The 17,266-nt window shown below is 47.4% G+C and overlaps 1 protein-coding gene across 1 annotated transcript in view; it reads right to left on the reverse strand.

Moving 5' to 3' along the window:
• The window catches only part of KLF7 (KLF transcription factor 7), a 57,493-nt gene extending 45,165 nt beyond the window's left edge, over window positions 1-12,328 (reverse strand). The window contains exon 1 of the mRNA XM_075711244.1: window positions 12,227-12,328. Coding sequence (XP_075567359.1) covers window positions 12,227-12,328 — 102 coding nt within the window. The remainder of the gene's footprint in view (window positions 1-12,226) is intronic.
• Between the last annotated feature and the right edge of the window lie 4,938 nt (window positions 12,329-17,266).

Below are 17,266 nucleotides of genomic sequence, written 5' to 3' on the forward strand. Positions count from 1 at the left end.
GATCCTTCCTTCTTCCCATGCACTGAGACTTTTCAGAAACCTCTCTCATCTGTCTTCATTTCACAGATGGGTATTACTGTCCTGGGGGAAGCAATGCCCACACCAGACATCATCCTACCTTGCAGTGTTGGGGAGAGCACATTTAGTGCTTAGAAACATCTTCTCTTTCCCTCCTACCCCCACATTTTCTTCACTTGAAAAACCAAAGAAAACAAATCGTGCTACATCCTTTGTTTTATAGAGGGCAGCTCAGGACCTCCCACTCTTTCATGGAAAGAAAATTTCTTTCTGGTACAGTTTCCATTATTTATTAGCTGAAGGTGGGGGGAGAAATATTATTTATAGGATGCCTAAGGCCACGCTCACCATAAACCAGAAATAAGCCAATATAGCTAGAGCACAACTTAGTGGCCTATTGTGCAACATTTTAAAAAAATGTACTCTCTCGTTATGGCACTTGAGAATATCTCCTCCCCCCGACACCAGTGGAAATAAATTTATGAGAGCTGTAGAGCAGCAATATTGTTTTAATCAAATCATTAAAATGGGTGTGCTGTTTTCTGCCCACATCCTGATATTTATTCCACATCCTGACGAGACCTGGGATTTGTATAGACCATTCTCCTGCAAGGTGTCAAGTGACTTCGTGGACACTGGGCCAGTGTAAATCCATGTATCACCACTGTGACTTTGGCAGATCTGCATCAGTCTGCGCTAGCCCAGGATCTGACTCACTGACTGATCTGAAATCCCCAACGTGATGTGGGTACTATTCTTCCCATTTACAAAGAGAAAAAGCATTCAGAACTGAATGTCAAAGGTTTCCTTGACCTTTCCACTTAAACCTAAATAAATGGAAAGCAGACAGAAATTCCCATCTTATACCACAGTGCAACAACATCTGACCAGAGATGCAGCTCGCTCAAACAAAACACTGACTGACTTACAAGGCCTTGCAGCTGGTATAGCTCTCACTGCATGAAGATAATCCAGGTGAGACAGTCCCAGTGAGGAGTCGTCTTCAACCTAGGGCATCTACTCAGTGTCCAGCTCAACAGGCACTCAAGACATGGAAGACGAGTTTTCAGCATTTTCTAGAAGTCACACGTGCTGGAGGTATTTGGGAGTAAGAAGCCACCCGTGCCTTGCTTCCCTTGCTCTCCCTCAAATGTGTTCTTCAGAGAAATAGCATTAATTTCTCCTGTCAGAAAAAGAAATCCCAATGCAGCCTTTGTAGGGCTCTGTGCACCTACTGGTATTCTTCTAGGTACTGAGAAACTATGCTGGGAAGTCACTTGTTTACCAAGTCCTTCACACCAGAAAGTGACCCTGCACTGGCATTCTTCTGTTCTCCCTCAAACAACTGGGGCTTATTTATGTTTTAAACAAATCACCAAAGCTCAGAAAGCCCAAGACAAGCTAGGCATACTCAGTAAAAAGTATTTAAACTGGGTACCCTGAAACTCATTTGCCAGCATCCAAGAAAGATTAATAAAGGAGTCCTTCCCGGAAAACACAAAACTGTCTTGAGTGAGCAGAAAATCAGGGGTGCCTGAAGAGAGAGCATGACCTTTGCCGTTAACAAAAGTTAAAAAGTTAAAAGTACAGTGTGGTGCCATGGGACCAGGCTGTCCCAGAGGCATGTGAACTGAGCAGAGCAAGGCCTCGGCATTACCTTCTTTAACCCCCAAATCACCCCAGCTCCTGAGGCACTGATTCAGGAAAACATCTTCATCCAGGGAAACACTGGAGAGAGAGATTTCAGTCTGTGTCTGGAAGGTTTCGTCTTGTAATCAATGGAAGAAACAGTAACGCTCCTCCTGACCTTAACTGTACAACATAACACCAAAAGACTCATTCCCTCTAGAAAAAACCTCACAGATTAGACCAGGCCCTTCCCTTTTCAAATGTCGTCTACAATAATCTTTCTTTTCACTTTAAAAACACAGGAGAGCTAAGGGATGTGCTGATAAGAGAAGTCTATGCTGTTTTCCTGCAGTAGACAGTAGGAAACTACCCCAGGTGACACCCACTTACCCTGAAATTCTCAAACCTGCAAGAGAAACACCTTACAAGCTGGGTCACGTCAGCACTTACAGCAGTCTGCCTCTTCTTCCAAGATACTGGAGACCTCCAAAACTGTAAGTGATTCCTGCCCCTGGTCGATCAGACAGAAACATCCCTTACTCTCACTATTTGACTGTAACCCCCATGTTTCTCAAAGCACCAGCTCTCAGAGGCTTCTGGCTACACCACAACCACCTTTCTCAGCACCAAAACCAAGCTCCTGGTTTCATCGATTGTGCAGGAAAGCCTACAAACATGACTTTACACTATCCCAGAAGATCAGAAACCAAGAACAAAGAGAAGGAACATGCACCTTGCTAAGAACCTGACGTACAGCAACCTTCAGATGTTCACAAGCACTCCGCGGTGCTGGCACAGGAGATGAACAGCTGGGGGAGGGCTGTGCCACCAGAGTGAACTGGGACAGCAGCATCAGATGGAGACAGAAAAAAGCTATTTTGCCCAAACTGGCTGTATTCTCAAATCAAGTCAGTCCAGTATCCTTTGCTTCTCCCTTATTATTTTAAATCGTGGACAAATTTAAAAATAAAAGCAAGAGACACCAAAGGCCCTCCCTATCTGATCTACTCACTAAAGAGGGAGGTTTCTTTTCACCAGCACAGATTTTCCATTGAGCAGCAAATGCAGCCTCTCTACTGTCCACGTGTTGGAAACAAAGCCACTTCTGGGCTGACGCTTTCCATATGAAACACCAGCTCCCATCTTTCTTCTCCCTTCTCCCTTCCTCCTTTCCATAGTTTATTACTCACACAGCAGCTGTAGTAGCTTGCAGATAAGTAGAATGTTTTCTTCGGAGCAGCATAAATTTTCTAGGCTGATAGGGGAGGCCAAAAGAAAGAAAAGAAAAAAACAAACCCCAAACCAGGATTATTTTGTACTTTTCACCAGCTTGAAGCAGGCAGCAACCTCTGCAGGGCTGGCACCCTTCGAACTGCTTTGCAGCCACCGGAAAACAACAAAGCCCCTGAGCAGCTCAACTCACCCTGCACCCTGGGATGTGGGGCACCTCAGACCCAGCGGCAAGCCAGAGGTGCTAAGGGAGGGTGAGTGCACTGATTCCTCGCCAACAAACCAGCACAGCACCTCACTGACAGCAGCTGAGCAGAGAGTAGAGTGACCAGCAGTTGCAAGGAGCCAAGGAAAACGTGTGACTGCACCACTCTTGTGCATCTCGTGCATCAACACGCCTTGCCAGACCCTCACCCAGAGCAGGCCCCCAAGTTAGAGACCAGAAGTAACCAGACATTGCTTACAGCATCACGTAGGGTTGTGGCTGCAGTTCTCAAAAGATGCAAGAGAGTCACAGGATGCAGAGAGCCTGGATATCTTTTACTAGCTAAATTGCTAATAGCTTGGAAAAATTAATTGCATTTTAGGGGCACAAGCCCTGAAACGGAAGGCTTAAATTGGTAACAAAGCTGAAGATGTTAGCCAAACCAAGTCTGTCACACTGAAAGCAGGGCCAGGCCCTCAGGAAAACTTCTAGAAAGCAGAACTGGCTGAAACATTGCTACCAAACATTCTCCATAAAAATTACACTTTTGTCCAATCTGAAGTGTTCTATTGGAATATATTGGTTTTGGAGCCACCACGTCATCCACTGAAATGTCACATATCCAAGATGTAATCTGGAAGGGCAGACCTGAATCAAGCAAAGCAGTGATGCATATCTGGGTCTCTACCATCACGCCTAAGTGCTGTGGTGTGGCCAGCGTCCATTTTGGGTGTAAAAAGCAAGCAGACAGGAGCACCTCTCACCCCTTCTACTCTTCCACCCACTGAACATTTTTCACCATGGCCTTTGCTTGCTGGAACCTTTGTTTTCCATCCAGCCCTGGTGGAGAATAAAGGCAGGCGGATTAAAGGCAGTCCCCTACTTCACCCCCACCAGCACAAAGCAATTCAGCGCAATGCTGATTCCCCTCCTGGGCTGGAGTGAAGACAAGTCAGCAGAAATTGCAGATGTTTACAAACCCAAGAACTTTCCTTATGATTGAAAATGAACTTTGCCCACTTGAGAGTCAGGATTAAAACCAAATGCCTAACAGCATAGTAGCCTATTAGTAGTGAAAGCATTTTTTAAATCTAATTTACTTGTCATGCCGCATGTATTTTTCCTCACCACACAATCCAAACAAACACTCATTTGCACTTTGATTTCCAGTCACTTCAGTTGCACGGGAAGAATGCTGCAGCACAAGAGCTGCAAAAGCAGCAGGTGGGCAAGACAATCCCATCCAAAAAACACAAACCCTGCTTCCAGGGCTTTTTTAATTACATAGATGGAGATACTTCCATTAATTGCAGTTTCTGTCAGAACATGTTGGTTTACAAAAGTCTGTCACGGTCAAACGTCAACCCTCTGACAGTGTCCCTTTAAAACTGACCTTGGGAGGCTGCAGGTTTAAGGGCAGGATTTGTAAATCAGGAGACTAATTGGAATGTCTCAGAAGTGCCTCTCACAAGCCATCATCCTTCTCTTTTGCATCCCTCCCCATCAATCACACTGTCTCCCAAGCTTGCCTGTGTCACTGCCTAGTTCTCTACCCCTTGAAGAGTAGGAGCTGTTGACCCCCACATATGATTTAAACCCCAGCTTTGCACTCAGGTCCACAATGCTGGGAAATAACCAAGAGGATTAGGACATGTGAGACATGGTCTATAAGCACAATGTTCAAACCCATGATGACACTTAAATGAGGATGCCTGCCAGACCTTCAGCAAGCATTAATACGCAGTCTGCACGTAAATGACTCAGACTCCATAGTGTACATTGTAAAGTATACCACATGCATCTTAATAGTTCTCCAAACAGTAACACATGTAATGAAGACACAGTTGCACTGAGCAGAGATGCTCTGAATTGGAAAGGATCCTTCACGTGTAAGAACAGGGAGAGGACGGGTACCTGCTGTAAAAAGGATTAAGAGCATCAGAGCAGCTTAATGTATCAGAGCTGATACATTAAACCCTTTAAACAACAGAAATCCATGCTCTCCTGCCCAAGCTTCCTACACCCAACTCCAACACCTTTTAAAAACCTAGAGAAGGGGTCAAATTAGTGCTACGCACAGGTTGTCTCAAAGACAACACAGACCTCTGGGAAGGGGGATTTAAGCTTACCTTTTGGATCCTTATTTTCACTTTTTCGGAGAGGCAACACCGCACCCCACGGAGGGCTCCCTGTGCAGGAGCTGTCCTGCGCTTTCAGCACCTGCCAGCTGGCATGGCAGGATTTGGGCCAGCAGCTTCAGAGGGGCTGGCTGTCCATCGCCCCATAGCCTAGTGTGACCCTCTCCTGCTCAAGCCGCTGTACCCAAGCATTGCAAACCTCACCACAGCCCTATGAGAATGGAAGAGCTGCCAATTAATCTTGTAACTAAAGAACTGAGAAGCAAAGGTTTGGTGTCCTGATGAAATCCAAGATGTCCAACTATCTTTGAGCATAAAGGCTGAAATTATTTCTTCTAAGAAGGGTAACAAGACACAAACCCTGCTCTCACAGGCAGCCTAACAACCTGAACAGCCAGGCAGCCTTCCTCACCAGCTGCTGCCAGAGCAGGGATGGCAAATACAGCCTGGTGAACACAGAGAAACACAAGCTTTTTCTGACATACGCACCTATCTCTGTACTGCCAGCTCTCAGAATGCCAAAATAGTGGCATTTTCTTAATGCTGCTGGAATCAAGTAACTGTTGGAAATCCCAGCTTTTTTATTTTTGAGAATAAAAGACAATAAAACAAATCTTCAGTGGCTCAGAAGCAAGGAAAGTAAAAAGAACATCAAATTAAAAAATAAAAAGTCTGTGACTTTAAAGACAATCTCAGCATCTTGGGAACCAGGCACATGATTTTTTAACTCAAAGTGGTAATGCTGGGAAGGAGACACAGCCAAGAGAGTACCAAACTCAGACACTCAAAACACAAGTAGTGCCTATCAAGGCTGAAGCCAATGGAAGAAAACTGGGATGGTCTCAAATACAACAGCATCAAGTTGGGGAATATACCTGTGTAACATCTGTACTCTAAACCTGTTCTCTACCCAGGAAAATTTGGGAGGAGGGAAGGGTCTTTCCCTGGCAGTTTTTTTTTTGTTTGTTTGCTACAGAATCAGATGAATCCTGCAGTTCAAGTGAATCCAGATTCAATCCAGACCAAGGCAGAAGCACCCACAGTACAAAGAGTACCTGTGGGGAGAAGAAATGCAGCAATTCAGGTGGATGACTCCTGCAACTTGAGCCTGAAAGACACAAAAATGGCACTCCCAGCTCCTGAGTGTTGCTGGGAGTTTGGAAGTGGTGGGGGCATTGCAGCTGAATATGTAAGGGAATGGACAGGAGGCATTTGAGAGTCCGGGGAAACAAAAAGGGAAGTAAGAGGGACTCAGCACCATTCTTGAAAACACCTTTATTAACTCTCCAGAATTCACCAGTTACAATACCTGTGAATAACTTTTCATGGGGTTTTGAGCGTGGTGATCAAAAGCCTACAATTTTTCTTCCCCTCTGCAGAATGTGACAAATTTTATAGGAGATGAGGTGTACTATTACACCATTGCTTAATGTACTGAACACCAATGCTGCTCAGCCAGTGAGCAAAATCCCTTTGTTTTATAAGGACAATTGCAATCCAAGTTGTTCATATGCAGCTACAGAGTCAAACAGAACCAGTTTCCTTCTCACTTCCCTGTAACACATTTCCCAATGCAGAATGGAGAAGCAACACACTGGATGTTTCTCAGTGGAGAGTCATTTGACAAGGCCTCAAAAAATATCACAATATCCAGAAGATACCATTTGCCTCCACCCTGGAGAGCTTAAGTGTGAAATTACTGCATAGAACTGAAGACCTTCTACCATTTCCACATGGAAGTATCACATTGCAGACTAGCTATATATCATTATTTTTATGTAGCCTACTCTAATCTGTGCATTGCCTATTCAATAGGACATACAGAAATGTGCGGGCTTGGGGGAGGGGAGGTTAAAGCATCCCAAACAAATAAGAGAAAATATTTTCTAGTTGAGTACCCACATCATGACTGTGCATTGCTTAAAGGTATTTACCCCATTTCAAAACCACTTGACACAAGTCAAACACATAATCAGCTATTTAAGACCTGTGATGTGGATTGCGGGGCTCTACACTTTCATACTGCCAAGAAATAATCACTTACAACAACAGATTCTGTAATTACGGAATCATGAAACAATAGAGACAACAGTTTCAAGTTTGTCTTTCGTCTCTTTCTCCATCTCTGTAAGGTGATAGGAGCATGCTTTCAGCACATGGAACAAGCAGAGAGCCTGTAGGTATAAAGGGACTGGCGCTCAGAGTCTGAAATACACTGCATTACACATGTGGGTGTTCTTGGAAGTCAACCATTTCTGCAAGTTATTCTCAAGAGGCTTGATGTACTATAAGCACTTAAGAAATGTGTTACACTGTGACTGGAACCAAGATGAAATAGCAGTATTAAAAGAGATGGTTTAGTTTATGCAGTGGCCAACTATGCCATTAAACTAGAACAATGGAGATGATGGGGAGGCAGGAATGTTCTCCAGTGTGATTTGTTCCTTTCCAGTAGCAGTGGAAATTTTTCCTATAGGCCTGAAAATGACCCTGTCTGCCAAACAGAATTCAGCATTAAGATGTAAGTGTTCTGCTAGATAAGTCACCTCGGGATACTCTGCTGTCACACAGCACAGGGATCTCAAAGCACTTTGCCAGAACAGGTCAAAACTCAGCCTCCCAGCCCTGCAAAAACCATGCCTTAGCATCGCTGTTGTCAGTCACTTCAGAAAGGGGGAAACTGAGACTTGAAGACTTGATTAAAAATATGCAAAGAAGGCTCTACGACAGAATCAAGAGTGAAACAAAGGCTTCCTTGATCCTATGCTTTACAGGAAATGTGCATCTCCCTTGGAAAGATCATTGTTTGCTGCAGCTGAGAGCAACCGGGTCAGCCAAAGCAAGAGGAAGTGTTATCGGGCAATGCTTATCAGGCAAACGATACAATGCTATTTCCACGTCTGTCAGCCAATTAGACCTGTTCTGCCCGATGACACACGTGGGAAAGGCTGGCTCTTTTAGAATAAGCCACGGTTTGTCACCTAAGTCCTGCTGATTTTATACACCTGCATTAGCTACACACACGGTGACCCTGCGCATCTACCTGCTCTTTGCGCTCCTGTGCTCTGACATTACGGGAATTGCCATGCTAGAGGCTGCCCTATGGCCCATGCAGAACAGAAATGACCCCCCAAATGACATTGTGAAGGCCCAGCAGGAAGAACAGACTGAAGCCCCATGTCCATCCCTTCCCAATTCTCAGCCCTGCTCTCCCCCTCTTTGCAGCCTGGCACACTGAGAGTGGGACCACGTGCAGCTGCACAGGCTACACTCCTCACAGTCGCCTCCCTCAACAACAGCCTCCTACCCACTTCCTTCCTCTGCAGAGTAACAAGGCGCTCTTCGCCCTCGTGCTGTCTCTCCCAGCAGTCTGGTTCCAATCTCAGGGATGCCACATCAGACAGCCACCCCTGAGCAACAGCTTATGTGGCCAGGTCCTCCTGCTGCACCGCAGCAGCCACGCAGGTGCTGAAACTTCCCCCCGCCCTGGTCCTGAACTGCAGAGTCAGCTCGCAGGGACAGAGAACAACTAGGACGGTTCAATCAGAGCCAGGATGAAGCGCCAGGCAGAAACACACAGATGCTGAGATACCAGCCAGCTGACATACAGCGAACACCTCATTTTCCCATGCAGAGCCCACCTCTTCCTTTAATCTCTCTCAGTGCTGTGGCAGCTCAAAACTGCTGGAAAAGCTAAACAAAGACTGAACAAAGTTCTCTCTCTCCTGATGAAGTTGTGCTATGAATTACTCATTAGATCCTGACCTCCCCACTCCAAGAAAAAACCCTCCTGACCTTAAAAGTGTTTTGCCTGAAGGAGTACACCCAAAGCTGACATAGTGAAGCTGAGCTTTTGCTGCCTTAAAAACCAAGCCCTCCCTTCCCAACATGTGTTTTAAAATAACATGAAACACATCATGGATTCAGTTCCAGCTTCCGCTTCAGGTATTTCCACTTTTACAATGTAAACTATGTTCAGGGTGGAGTGAGGGGTTTTTTGTTTGTATTTTTTCCTCCTAAAAAAGAAATCTGCACAAGAGATGACAACCTCTTCCTACACAAAATCTATTTGTTTTGTACATATTGCTGCATTGCTCTCATTCAACTCCAATGCTAATTGTCAAAAGCACAGATACCAAACTTGCTCAGATTTCTCTTGCAGCGGGAAGGAAAAAAGGGAGAGATCAGCTGACCACGTGCAAGCATTTAGCAACCTGCCTGTGCTGTCAGTGCTCTCCATGAGTGATGGGTGTTTCACAATCAGAAATATGAGCAACTGCCCCAGCTGTGTAGTCTTCAGCCAGTCGCTACAAAAGCATGGTCCAGACTCAGGAGAAAAGGAAAACAGGACTGTGTCAACACTTTCACCCCAAGGCTTGCTCTGATTTTCAGTAGGGCAAGTGCATCTTTTACGGTATCACAGCAGACACTTCTAGGAGCAGGAACTGGCACAGACTAACCTCTCCACATCAAGCACTAGTAGCTGCTAGTCACAAAACAACTGGAGCTCACAAAGCGATAAGGAAGCCTACTCTTGGCCCACACAACTACTCCCCCCTCCCTTTTAAGAGACTGGAGTAATCTCCTGGGGCACTGCTTTGCTGCTGGGAGCAGCACTGCTCTGGAGCCTCTGTGGAGCTCGGGTATGGCACCGGAGCTCTTCATGGGAGCAGAGGCAAGACCCATTCAAGTGTTTTCACTCAGAATTAAAGCTGCTGCTTCCCAATCCTGAAGCTTCCTGCAGGGATCAGTCACTGCCCTGTCAGCTCTCTTCCCTGGGGTCTCAACTGCAGCCTGACAGTTTTAAGGGGTACCTTTAGAAACAGACACACATGTGCACACACATCCCTCGTCCCAAAATTGCTATGGTTTGCCTAAAATAAATAAATCCCCAAGCCCTGGCTACATTTGCGAGTGATTCAGAGGAATGAAATTGGGGTCTCTGTGTCAGTGGGTCTGCCAAGCCTGCGTGACAGCATGCTCTGTACAGCCAGCTTCAGCTGCTCCCACCGCTGACACATCAGTTCTGCTCCCCGTTGTTTGCAAGGAGAGTCCAGGCAGCAACAGGGGAATAAAAACAAACTGTAAATACAGGATGTATTATGAAACATCAGGCACTGGTTGGAGGATTTGAGGGTAAATAAGGGAAAATGTAATAAATTATTTTCAACTTTTCTTTTCAAGCATACGTGGAGAATCAGTGGGGTTTAACCAGGAGAGCATGAGTTTAAATTTCACAATAGTAACAGTGGGCTTGGGTAGGTACATTGTACTGTATAAAGCAAACTGCTGCTCTTCCACGCATAAAAGAAGGCAGCAGGAGACAGAGTATCACACACAGTACTGCCTAAAGCATGCTGGCTATGTCAACAGATTATCTCGCTTTGGACTGTCTGGGCTGTTACTAATATGCAACTGAATATGCAACTGATGCAACAACAACGATGCTATGAAATTAATTTTTTAAAGGAAATTATATTAACCTCTTCAGTTTAATTAGCATGTTAAAAATATAAAAGGAACGCAGATGTGACCATCATGGATGTGCGAGCTGAATATTAATAACAAAAAGCATCCCCTCCCCCTCGAAGGATAAAGCGAAGTTGGATCGGTCATTTTGCAAATTAAATCCTGAATGCGTTCGCACTGTAGCTGTCAATAAACCTCTCATGTGTGCACATACGCACACAAAGCTGGAGCCAAAACAATTTTACTAGGGTAAACCTTTAAAGATCCAGCCCTGGTCCAGCTGGATGACAATGCTACAGCCCGAGTGCTCCCCTGAAGCACTACTGTCCACATTTCTCCCCACACACACTTCTAAGGAATAATTAAATGGATGTCCCTAACTATCACTTACTGGAGACCTAACACATGCTACCCCTACACGAGCCAAGACTAAGGTGAATGCTGGCAAGATGAAATCCAGTGGCTCGTTGTTCTTACACCGATAGTGCCACGGGTCCGTGCGCTGCATTAGCACCACATGTCATCCCAGCCACACTCCACTATTCCTACCCACCAGCAGATTTTTTTTTCTTTTAAAGAGACACTAGTTTCCAGAATTTCGCCTGGCGTATCACCTCTGCCAGAAAACCACATCAGGAAACAGGATTGTCTCACCATGTCCTGCCGTAATGAGGAATCCTGTCTTTCCTTTTCCCTCGGCATCCCAGCTGACAACTGTTTATGGATCTATGTATTTGGGCTCATAGTTCATTTTACACAACTCTTTTCTCTGTAACCTACTCTTCTCCTTGGTCTTATTTATTCATGCCACCCATCATCATTTTAATGCATTCATAATACTTGATTTCTATCTTTAAAGTATCCTAATTCTGTCTGCATATTAACCCTACAGTGCCTCAAAACACACTGGTTTACTGGAACCAGCCTAGGGCGTCATTGTTTTAAGATACAGCAAGAAGTGTGTGTTTCTCCACACCTTCTAAAAAAAAGAAAAAAAAAGAATGAAAAATAAGTTACCTCCCTAGTTACAGAATTTAGCCTAAAAGCTTTTAATAGTGCTTCCACACACCTGCTCACCCCCCATCTCTGATTTAAGCTACGATTTTTATTGACATATACTAATTACCTGAAAATAAGAATGATCTATTTCGTTTCCACCAGCTGCCAGTTGTCAGCACTGGCTGGAAGTGATCAGCCTTGTTTAAAAGAACAACAACAACAAAAAAAATCTAAGCTCAAAAATAAAATAAAAATAGTAGTCATCATAAAAGCAAAACCCTAAAGAATGCCACCGGATCTCAGGTGCTGCCGGGCGTGCTCGGAAAGGACTGAAGGCAGACAGATTTGAATGGACTGCTCAGTTTGTCATGGCAAAAAATACAGAGATTTAAAGGTCTACCCACACGGAAAAAAAGGAACCACCAAAAAAAACCAACCCTGAATTAAAGAACAAAAATAAAATAAAGTCAGAAATGCAGCCCCAATGCATCGACTGTCTGCGCTTAAGAGATTTACAGGAGTAATTTAAATGATTCACCTGCTGCCAGTTTTCCTCCAAGGATGGCAAAGCTGAGAAGTAGCCGGTGTCGTGGACAAGCTGGAGTTCCTGGAATATACTATAACTAGCCAAGACATCCATGCTGCTGCTGAGCAAGACCCTTTCTTTCTGCTTTTGTGTGTGTTTGTTTGCTCGGGTGGGGGGTTGTTTTTGATCATAAAAAAAAAAAAAAAAGAAGGAGGAAAATGAACCAATGATAGATCCAGCGTCCCTTTGGCTTTGTTTTGTTTCAGTCACACTTTAAAAAAAAAAAAAAAAAAGAGAGAGAGAGAGAGAGAATCAGCGCTGAGGGACGGCGAGGGCCGGGGGCCGGGCCGAGGAGGACGAGAGGCGCCGGCGCGCACCGAGCACCCCGCCGCCGCCGCCGCCGCACCGGGGCACGTCCCCGTCCCCGTCCCCGTCCCCGTCCCCGTCCCCGTCCCCGTCCCCGCCGCCGCGCAGCCCCGCGCCGCGGCCATGCGCGCTCGCGCCCGTCCTCCCCGCCCCCTCCCCTCTTTATTTTCGGGAGACCACATCCCCCCCCACCACACACACCCCCGTTTTCCTCTCACCCTCCCTCGGCAAACCCGGCCCGGCCCCCCCCCGCGTCCGCCGCCACCTCACGGCCGCCTCACGGCCGCCCCGCCCTCCCCAGACCCCCCCCCCTCTCCCCCGCGCGCAGCCGCGCGGCCCACTCAGGCAGCGCGTGACCATGTAGGGTAAACGGCGGGGCGGGAGGGGCGGGCCCGAGGCGCGCCAGGAGTTACTGTCGCCCAATGGCGACGCCGCGCAGGGCGCGGGGGGCGGGGCCGGGCCGCCGACGGCGGCGCCGATTGGCCGGCAGCGCGGCTCCCGCCTCCTCCCCGCGGCCCGCGAGGCGGTGCGCGGAGAGCTATTTTTAGGGCGCTATATAAGGGGGCGGTGGGGCGCGCGGCGGCGGCAGAGCGCGGCGCGCTGAGGGGCCGCGCGGAGCCCTCGTGCTCCGTCTCAGCCGCAGTTACCGGTTTCGGCGGAAAACCGCCGCTCCTCAGCGGCTGCCGCTGCCCGCCCCGCCCCGCCCCGCCCCGCCCCGCCGCCGGCCGCGGGGCTGCCCCGCCGAGGCACGGGAGGGGAAGGACGGGGCAGGGGCTGCGCGCTTGGTGCCCCCGAGCAGCCTGGCCCGGCCCTGCCCTGGCCTGCCCGAGCTGCCTGCCGCCGTCTGCTGCTCTCCAGCTCTCCAGCCACCGCTGCCCGAGTCCCCAGAGGCTGAGGGTGGCCAGACCGAGAAAAACACTTCCCTCCCCCCCCCAGTCACAGATGGCTGGGAAAAGATGCGCAGCTGATGAGGGTGTTGGAAGGAGATAGAGTGGGAATATACCCTGAGCAGGAGCAGGCAGCGTAAGGAGCATGTGCTCAGTGCCTGTGCATGGAGACCACAGCAACCCGGCTTCTGAGGCACAGGCAGTGCTGAGTGTCAGCCCAGCCAAGCTATCTCCAGAAATGCTTGTGTGCTTATTAAGGCATCTATCATGGCATTTAACCAGGCTTAGCTCTGAGCTGAGCCCTCTTTGAGCGCTAGTTTGGGTTGGCTAATGAGCTGTTTGACCTTAAATGGTTAGCGTGGTGCAGAGCTTCCCCAAAATTGCTCTGGCACTGGGCACAGTTGCATTTCTGCTTTTGGAAGGATTGCAGAACTGAGTGTGCTCATTTAAGGATGATGGGGGGGGAGTGTCCAGTAATAGGAGAAATACATCCTCTTTATTGCTCTCAAGTTCAGAGGGTCCTGTAGGCCCATCAGCTGCATTGCCAAGGCCATATCTAGCGACCAGGCTGCTGGATGAACGTCCCTCTGGTGCCCTTTTATGGTGGGCTGTCAGCTGTGTGAGTTGATGTGGGTATTAGGGCAAGCAGATGCTGCCAGGGGTTGTTAAACCGTCTGGTTTTAGAGCAGTTGCATCGTGTTTTTCTTCCCTTAAGTGACTCAGGTGTCCTACTCACTATTGTCCTCTTGCAACCAGATGAGAGTGCCCGAGCTGGTCCTCAGCTGGTATAAATTGGTGCAATGCCACTAGTACACATAGGTCTCATCCCAGGTGTCCCACTCAGATTGATGTGAAAGTATGAGGCAGCAAAACTCATCAGTGCTAATTAGTTCATGGTATGTTTTCTTTCTTGGTGATGAAGACAAATTGCCTTTTCCAAGACTTGGTTCATGTTAACAATTTTTAAAGCCATGTTTGAAGAAAGCTTCTCAGAATAAACCTCTAAAGAGAGCCCAGATAATGGCTGCACCAACCCCAAATTCTTGTAGGTGCTGGCAAACAGCGTTGCTGTAACTTTAGAATAAAGCAGAGTTAAGTACTGCACTCTAGGTTGAGGAGTCAAAATCTAGAGGGAAAGGGGGAAATGAAGCTGTTGCTGAAGGAACTGCAGTAATTGGGAGAGACTGGACATAGGCAGTTTTCCCAAATAAATGGTCTCACCTCTGCAAAACCACTTTTTGTTCGGGTACTTGCAGGATGGCTCGTGGGAGCTGTTGGTCAGGCTTTGACCCTGAGGCTGCGGGTCTGCACGGTCCGGGGGCAGCTCACTTGAAGATGGCTGTCTCCCGTGAGCTGCTTGTGAAAACGATGCCTGTTTCCCAGCCTTACCTAGGGAGCTGTAGGTTGTCTCAAACAGGACCATCTCTGGCACCTTTAGCTTAGCTGAAAAGCTAGGTGTGAAGCTGGATGTGAATAATAAACTGCTCTTTCTCATAAATATACACATAAATGTGTAAATGTATGTGTTAGTGGGAAGATGAGAGGGAAGGTTAGCACAGCGAGCACTGCTGGAGAGGTCTTACAGACCGTCGTTACCAATTCCAAGCATGCCTCAATCTGGCAAAGCGACACCTTTCCTGGGCACCTTGGGAAGAGAAAACTTAAAAGACAGGAGAGGAGAGAGCTGGACTAAGGTGGTCAGATCTGGAAAGAAGCAGCACCTGGCTATCACAACACAGCTCCCGTACCGAGAGGGTTATGCAAGAAATACCTGTTTTGGAAAAAGCTTTCAATAAGCCTTTATCCTTAAGAGCTTGTCAGAACAAGGCCATATGCAAATGCAGAGGCTTTTTCTGACCTAGGCAAGGAAATAGAGGACAAAAGCAAAAGCAGTGAAGGTTTATGGTACGAGCTACTTAAACATACATTTTTGTCTTCAAATTCTGTAGTTTCTGTGGCTGAAAAACTTTTTGGTGCTATACTTCTGGCCTTGTTTAGCATAACTACCATTTTAATATGTAGGAAGTTTGGTGCTCTGATGTCCAAGCTCCCCTCTAACACTGGCGTGAGAGGAGACCTGGCCTGTGCAAGCTGTGGGTTGCTCATGCTTTGGTTTATTGCAAAGCTCAGTGTATACAGGCAGCCCAGGAGCCCCTCTGCTGTGATAGTCACCTCTGCTTGCTACGGAGTAGCTCTCATTTGAATCAGTTAAAATCTTTCTACTTGTCTGTCTTATCTTGAACTTTCTGCTGAATGCATGTCCTGTAGGAACAGCCACTTTTCCACTCTCAGGGTGAAGGTTGTTCTCAGCTGTGGAGCTCGGCTACTTTACACCAGTAAAGAGCCCAGCCTGTGCCCAGGTTGTACTGTAACTGATGGACAGATCCAGTGAGCAGATGCTGGTCTGCTGCTCTGGCTGGCTTCAGGAGAAATTGTGTCTGAGGGCAGGATTTTGGCTGTGAGCCTTGAGGTGAAGAGCTGGGCTACAGATCTGGCCGCTTGCCTGGGTGGTTTCCAGGCAGACATTGCATTTTTATTGTCTTGGATATTCTGCTTTGGAGGTCAGTCGAGAAAGCAGAATGGGGTTGTCACTTGGCAGAAGTAGAAAAGTCAAGACAAAAAAATGAAAGTGGTAATACACTGGGTATAATTCTGTTGGTCCAGCACCTGAGGTAGCATCTACCTGTGCTAACCTAGAGGTAATGGAAGGCAGCTTCTACCCATCTCTCTCTTGTTTCCCAGGGTGTACTGACCTTACTCTTGGCAGATAGCCACTTTCCGTGCTCCAGCCCAACCACACCACCCATCATGGAGAGCAATGCAATCAGATGTGGAGGAGGAGCAATACCTTCCCACCACTACACAGCTGGGCTCAAGGGCACAGAGGACTGCACAAAAATACAGGCAAAGGGTGCAGGCTAGACCTGCAGGGAGTAAGGACGGGCATTTCAGCCATAGCACAGAATTGTCCCGTAATGCGTAAAGAGAATAGCCTGGATGGGGAGAGGATTTTTTAGGTCAGCCCCAAACTTCATCATTCCTGTGACTTGCTGAAATGTCGGGAAGATGCAGGGAGGTGGTATGGCTGGTTATGCAATAGTGCTGATGGGTCTTGGCACCTGGGAAAAGGGAAGGGGTTGTATTTTTGGCATCAAGGGGCAATGGGAGCGGTTAGTCCTAGTGAAAGGAAAGAAAATATTTCCTTGTTCCTTCTGCTCTTCGAGAGAAAGAAGAAAGGTGACTTCACTGTTTTCTGGGAAGAGCTTTAATTTCTCATTGCCTGCCACAGGACCTCTGGCAACAATCTCTTTTACCCTCTTCAAGCTGGGAGTGCAGAATCACCCCCTGCAATTGGCAGGGTCCCTACAAGCCACTGGTGTGCACAGAATCACAATTCTGGTTGCTCTGGTTGCTTTCCCTTGTGGTATTTCCAGCCCTGCTGCCCCAGGAGCAATGGCAAGGGGTGCATAGTGGAGACCCAACAGGGAAAGCCTATTTGCAGGGGACTTTGGGATGTTGGGTTTGTGTTTCATTGCTCTGGCTTGGGCAGCGGCAAGGTGCCATAAAGCCATCGGGTAGTATATCAATTTATAGCTTAAACATTTCACCAGACACACCTCCTTTGGTACCAATGAAACAGCTACACTGAGAATCCTCTGTACGTGGTTCATGATGCAGTTTTAAACCCCCTGGTCTTCTCCGTAGTCAACAAAAGTGCTAAAGCACTTTCTCCTGCAGGAGTGAGTTGGTCCAGGTGTCCAGGCTACCAGTATCTTCTACCGGCACATCTGCATGTTAG

This window comes from Pelecanus crispus, chromosome 5 (genome assembly GCF_030463565.1).
Source record: "Pelecanus crispus isolate bPelCri1 chromosome 5, bPelCri1.pri, whole genome shotgun sequence".
In the NCBI taxonomy this organism is placed as follows: domain Eukaryota; kingdom Metazoa; phylum Chordata; class Aves; order Pelecaniformes; family Pelecanidae; genus Pelecanus; species Pelecanus crispus.